Source organism: Centruroides sculpturatus, unplaced genomic scaffold, assembly GCF_000671375.1.
Source record: "Centruroides sculpturatus isolate CEXI.00-Female unplaced genomic scaffold, Cexi_2.0 scaffold1746, whole genome shotgun sequence".
Lineage (NCBI taxonomy): Eukaryota > Metazoa > Arthropoda > Arachnida > Scorpiones > Buthidae > Centruroides > Centruroides sculpturatus.
The window spans coordinates 74,031-80,824 of NW_019386611.1; the positions used below are offsets into that span (position 1 = coordinate 74,031).

General features: G+C 31.9%; 1 protein-coding gene across 1 annotated transcript in view; it reads right to left on the reverse strand.

The window, feature by feature from the left end:
- The window catches only part of LOC111615414, a 40,119-nt gene extending 34,216 nt beyond the window's left edge, over positions 1-5,903 (reverse strand). The window contains exons 1-5 of the mRNA XM_023356829.1: positions 5,628-5,903; positions 5,359-5,554; positions 2,436-2,624; positions 1,005-1,183; positions 691-924 (exon numbers count right to left, since the gene is read on the reverse strand). Of these exons, the coding sequence (XP_023212597.1) occupies positions 691-924; positions 1,005-1,183; positions 2,436-2,624; positions 5,359-5,554; positions 5,628-5,801 (972 nt within the window). The 5' untranslated portion in view covers positions 5,802-5,903. The remainder of the gene's footprint in view (positions 1-690; positions 925-1,004; positions 1,184-2,435; positions 2,625-5,358; positions 5,555-5,627) is intronic.
- Between the last annotated feature and the right edge of the window lie 891 nt (positions 5,904-6,794).

Here is a 6,794-nt window from a genome sequence, read left to right on the forward strand (position 1 = left end):
CAGTATGTAAATTAGGTACCGTAAGTCTAATACAGTACTGTAATTTTATACATTTCTTGTGAAAGAAACATTTCTTATTCAACGGCGATTAAAATTATTTATATTAATGATGTCTCCGAAGTTCAACGAAGTTTTCGCAGAAAAATAACTTATCAGAAAACTTTCGTCATTGCTAATGCTTGTTTTCGTCGCGGAGCGTCCCTCCGCAACGAAAACAAGCATTAGCAATGGCGGTGCACACTCGGTAAGTAATCCTACAATTTTTTGTTTATAGCGTAGTTAATACGGATTATTCCCAAAAAATGTATACGTATTTTGGAAATGTGGAGTCGGATTAGTCTAGAATCGATTAATTTTATGGAAGAAAACCTTTCAATCAGCCGTATTCCGTAAACTTTACACGTGTCGGGCTGTGATTGGAACGACTCGTAAGAAATCGGATTCCTAAAAAATGGAACGTATTTATGATCTTATAGGGGGGTCGACTGTACACAATACTTTCTGTCATTTACCCATTATTAATTTCGATTTGTAAAATCTACAAATAATTTAACGCAAACTGTGAAAATAAACGATAACTATCTTAAAAGTTCTATCGCATATATTTATATGTAAAATCTTCTGAAATATTCTGCATACTGCATACTTGCAAATATTCTGCATACTGTATAATTATTATTAATTAATTACCTGTTGAATATCAAGTGAAAACTGTAGAACAGATATTCCGAACAATTTCAAAGTGACATTGCCTTTATATTCGTAACAGTAAAATCTTTCTTTACATACTGGAGAGCAGGATATTTTGCTTATAGAATAAAAAAATCTCCACCAATTTTCGGGATGAAGAATAATTTTGGACGATATCCCAAATTTGTGAAGACAATTTATATGAGCGAAATCTGATGGATTTTCTATAATTTCCTACAGTATATAAATAAGAACGTAAATAATACATGTATTCATTTGGCATGGTTTTATTTACTTGGCATAATTATAAATACCTGAATATGGCAATTTACAATGTGTTCACTACGACCTCTAAACAACATTAGTCGATTCTCTATTTCTGGTATAACTGGAGGTTTCCACAGAGGAGGTTGTCCTTCTGCATGATGCCAAACGTAAATGAATCCGTTTTGCTCAATCGTTTCCCAATTTTTTATTTTAGCAACTTCTGGAACTAAATTTAAATATATTACGTAATGGGTGTTTTTTAAATATTACTCCGAAAGAAAGAAATATATTTCCAGCATTAAAAGAATATAAGTATATGGTGCATTGGTTTTAGGGCAACGTTTAAAGTAAAATTAGTTAATAAAAAAAAACACGTGTAAATCGAAATAAAATTTCACAGTAAGACGTAGAGTTATATATCTCTGTCGAGCGCAAAAGCAACGGAAGAGAATTGTTGTAAGATTTAGTATTACGTATAAAAATCTTGATTATACAATATAAAAGATTGCATAAGTTAATATAAGATCGGTAAATTTTATTTTTGCAGTAATACATGTGTAAAAGGACTGCCATCAGCAGCACACAACGACCTAGACGATTGAAACTTTCAATGTATATGTCACATAGCATATCTGGCATCTTCGATCTCAAATTTCCTAATTACCGTATAAACACAAATCAGAAATTAAATGTACGACAGCAAACTAGCCGTCCAAACTGATGCTGAAGAGAAGCTACATTCATGTATTTCGGTAAACCTGCAGGAATTAGTTATCGAGGTCAAATCCAAAATTAATAGCTATAGAACAGGATTTTATTTTTATTCCCTAGATTATCGAACATCTGTTTAAGTCATTGACTCACGGCTAAATGTAAATCAGCTGTGGAGCTGTAATCTTGGTTGCAAATACAGTCGACCCCCTGTAACACTGTTGATTTTTCCGTTTTATATGAATTTCATGTTGTACGAGTCACTTAGATTTTACAAATACGTGTGCTGGGCTGTGAATGGCTCACGTATTTGTAAAATCTAAGTGACTCGTACAACATGGAATTTATATAAAACGGAAAAATTAACAGTGTTATAGGGGGTCGACTGTTATGCCGCAGTTGCTCGTAGTAGCAACTTATACAGCCACTTGCAAACTCTCGAAAATATAAATATCGTAAAAAATATAAGTCTCACGTCAAAATTTAACGAAAATATCAAAATTCCTTCGCAAGATAACACATCAGTACTTTAACGAAAATGTTTTCTTACCAAGTGCGTATTTCGCTTACCAACTGCCTCAACTTAACTGCATTAATTACACAGATAATTCGTTTAAGAATTTAATTTAACTATCATCACTGATGTGAAACTAATGCATTTCTTTCTTATCTATTTGCAATGCAAAAAAATCAGTTTTGAGCACGAATCAGCAGTATATATTATTGGCATAGATGTATTAAATTTATACATTTTTAGTAGTTCTCACTTTTTTCGGCGTAAGGTATTTTCACGCAAGAACCATCCTGTCCAGCAAATCGCCATCCGTGGAAAGGACATTCGATGCAATCTTCGTGAACTTTTCCATCCGTTCCTAAATGCGCTCCCAAATGAGGGCAATAAGCATCTAAAACAAAACATGTTCCTGTTTTTCCACGAAATATAACGAATTGCTGACCTGTAAAGTAATTAATATAATTTTTGTCATAAAATTTTTTAATTTATTATCATTCATTTATAAACGTACAGTACCTTGCGTAAATAAAAATTGAGTATTTTTACAATAAATGTATATACTGATTTTCTCACATACCGTTTAATAATTAATCTGTATTCCTATAAATATGTGTAAAATCTATACGAAAACAATTGCTAATTACAATGAAAACAGATACAAGGTTTCATAAACAAAAGTTATTACCTATTATTACTATAATCAAGCATTAAATATCTACAAAATGCCAATACAAATTTTACTAATAAATTATTTGAAAATTAATCAAATCACACGTTTCAGATTTCATCATGAATGGATCTATCGAGAAACCAAAACTGTTAAAATTGTGTGTTAGTTGACTTATCCTGTTTTTTTTCTCGGCGTGTCTTCTAGCAAAAAAAAAACCTAATTAGAATCTATTCAAATTTAAACGGAGAGCATATCCTGAAACTTTATATTCTATTGATAACATTTTACGAATTAATTTGTTCTGTATTATATCTAATTTATGATAATTAGATGAACTCCATATCGATAAAGCATAACTGATGGCGTTTATAATTATAGAATTGAATAGTTTAAACTAAACTCTGATATTATTTAGTTTCTTCTTAGAGAAGAATTTTATTATATTATTAATCAAAGTAGTAGATTTATTTTAACCTTTTCGAAATGCTTTTCGAAAGACAACGATGGGATTAACCCCACACCTGCTAAGACAATTGGTCACCTGACGAATTTTCACACCAAAAAGGTATAAAAGCCCATCTCCTTCCCCTCTCGGGGGAGTGACTGATCAGGGAGTTGCCCGACAAACGGCCAAGACAGACCATCGCTTCCCTCTGACCTACCGTACAACATTTATCGGAAGACCTGGTATTTCAACTCGATCGACCTTCCAGAAAGTAAAAGCCATCCAAAATAATTGAAAGAAATATGAACGCTTTATTGTAAACTCTTTCTCTCATACGCGAATTAGAAAGGGTTTCGTAAATTTAAGTTCGTTAAGTAGTTAAATAAACTCTTGTTTGTTTTTCATGGTGTCTTTATTCGACTATGCCGCGTCTTATCGTCGAATCCTCTGACACTCCTCCACTCGCGTACGCGTAACCGAACGCGTAACAGATCGTAACGCCATCCTTGACAAGAAAGTAGGTCAGAGACCTGTGGCCGGAAGGAGAGGACTCCTCTTCCCTCCCGGGCTCACGTAAGTCATTAAAATTCCTTCTCAAATAATTAATGATAGACGTCGGTAGATTCTTAATTATAAAATGAGAAATTGCGTCATGTCCACGGGCTGTTTTGTTTTTCAGATTTTTAATGCTCGAGTATAACTTTTATGTACTGAATATATCTTCTTATGGTCAGCACTCTACTTGTTTATTACTAATAGTATCCATTTTATAGTTATATAAGTAACTAGTAATTGTTTAGTTCACACGATATCAGTCTGTCTATAACAAGTAACACATGTTGATGAACAAAGATGATCCAGCTTCTTACAATCAAGCAAAATAATGATTTAGGGTTGCATTACACTGTATACAATATAGCTGTTAAACTTAAGTCCATATATAAATATTTCCATACTAAACGATATTTATTTAATCGAATCTGAACAATCAATTTTTTCACTATAAACATCAATTGTTAGAAATAAAAATAAAGGCAGCGATAATTAATTAGTATTTTCGAATACAATGTGTGGTATTTGGTTTTAAGTATCCTGTTTCTTTCTTTACTGAAGGAAATATTTTCAAACTTAGCATAGTGTTTGTATAATATTTTATTAGAGAAAGTGAAATACTTAAACAAAACGTTTTTGGAAAAATTTTATAACGAATTTAGATCTAATTGTGCATGACTGGATCGACTTCTCGAGACCAAAAAGACAATAGATGAGCATATAGTCAATAACAGAGCTACCTACTTTTGTCAGAAAAGTTAATTGTCACGTGTACTTTTTCATATTTCGACCATCAAGTAGAATTAGATCTTGTTCAATCGGCAACTGCAAAGCTGTCTACAAACCAAATCAACATTTAAGCCCTTTGACGTCTAACATCGAAAACGTTTGGCGATGCTACGTTCAAGCACAAATCGACTTCTTCTCGTATATGGACATTGAAATCGCCCATAATTACAACTTCATCATGATGCGGAAACCAAGTGGTCAAAACGTAAGAAAACCGATCAAGGCTTTGCTGCTTTAACGAACCAAAATCACCAACGAACTATGAAACCAGCATCGGAACTCTCCCAGGGTCGTGATTCAAAAGATAAGATAGACCTATCACAATTATGTCACAGTAAGTCTTTAATAATTCAAATTGCACTTTGTCCATGTTAATGAAGAACAAAATACCGACGAGGGAGGGAGTATTCGGGCCCAATGGCTTTTCAGCAAAAACCGTAGAATAATTTCAATTAACTTACTAGAGACTTCAATACAAAATTCTGATCCATGGAAACCATCAAGTTCAGATCATGTTCGAATAAAGATACTAAAATCGTTATTGAAATGCCGTGAAAAAAGAAAAAAAAATGTAAAATGTGATACTTTATGTTATATCATATCATAAAAAATCTTATATCATATTAATATTATAGTTATATCATAGATATTATATCATATAAGGTTACATCGTAGGAAATATTGAAAACAAATAACTAATGTAATGTCTGAATATCTTACCTAGGGCAGTAACAGGCTTGCACTTTCCAACAGGTAGATTCCTGGATTCTAATAAAAGTATCCATCCATTTGGATATGCAGGAGGATATTCTTTTGCACTTCTTAATCTATTCGTTTCTTTTAATAACTGTATTCGTTTTCTACGTATTTCCCTCGCATTCATTCTTCCATCCTCATAACCGATATCTGTCATGTCCTACATCGATAAATTAGCGTTGAAATGTAAATAATATGTATTAAACAACAAATATTTCTTTAATTATACTTACAACAACTCTATTATAAGTTGTTAACGAAAAATACATGACCAGAATAATAAGAAAGAATAAAATAAGTAGATATGGTTTATTTATAATTGTTGTACTGATGCATTGGAACAAATTCAGAACCCAGGGATATTTCCATAATTTTTTTGCTACGCTGCCGTATATAAAGGTAAACATATTTGTTAGAATTATACGCTGGAAAATATCTGAAATAAAAAAATTCAATTACATTGTTTAATAATTTATTAGCTTTGATTAATTTAACACTCATAAACGGTTATTACAACAGCTTATCTTAATAGGTTAGCATTGATGCAGTTTGGATTCACTGTTTCAATGGCAACGATTACTGTCACGTTGACATTTGTTACATAATATCATTTTTTTAATTAGTGATCAGAAAAATATTATTTTATAAAATTAATAGGTAAATATGGAAGTTGATTAATTGTCAATTTTAACGAGTGAAAAAAAAATATTTAGAGAACAAACGCATATACAGTAGAGCGTCGATTTTCCGAAAGTCAATCATCCGAAAGAATTCCAGTCAATGAATGGTACATTCCTTGATGGAAATAAATTTGTTTTTCTTTTACCATAACTTATCTAGCTGATACCTATAAGAAATACTTTATTATTTTACAAAGTAATTGTTTTCGTACAACGATTTTCAAATACTTTATTGTGGGACAAAGTCGTTAGTTTTGACAAAGTATATAATGTTTGCAGCTTTATATAAAACCTAAAATAAATAAATACAGTAGAGCGTCGATTTTCCGAAAGTCAATCATCCGAAAGAATTCCAGTCTGCAAATTTAAATTTTCGCCAGTGCTGTGGCGCTTCAACCTTTGGCTATGTCTTGGGCTACTCAAATATTTTACGTTTTTGATACTAAATTAACATCTGAAGTATAAGTTTTTTTATTATTCTTATATTTTTCAATATATTATTTCGTTTGTACAAAATAAAAAATAATTTTTAACGATACAATAGTCTTCGTTAGGCTTAACATCGACGAAAATTCAACGCGAAGCGACACGCAACGGAGAAAACTTTCGACATCGAATACGTTAAACTATTTTTTCGTGCGTAAATCAGTTATCCGAAATATCAGTTATCCGGACAACCCCAGTCCCGAATTGATTCGGAAAATCGACGCTCTACTGTAT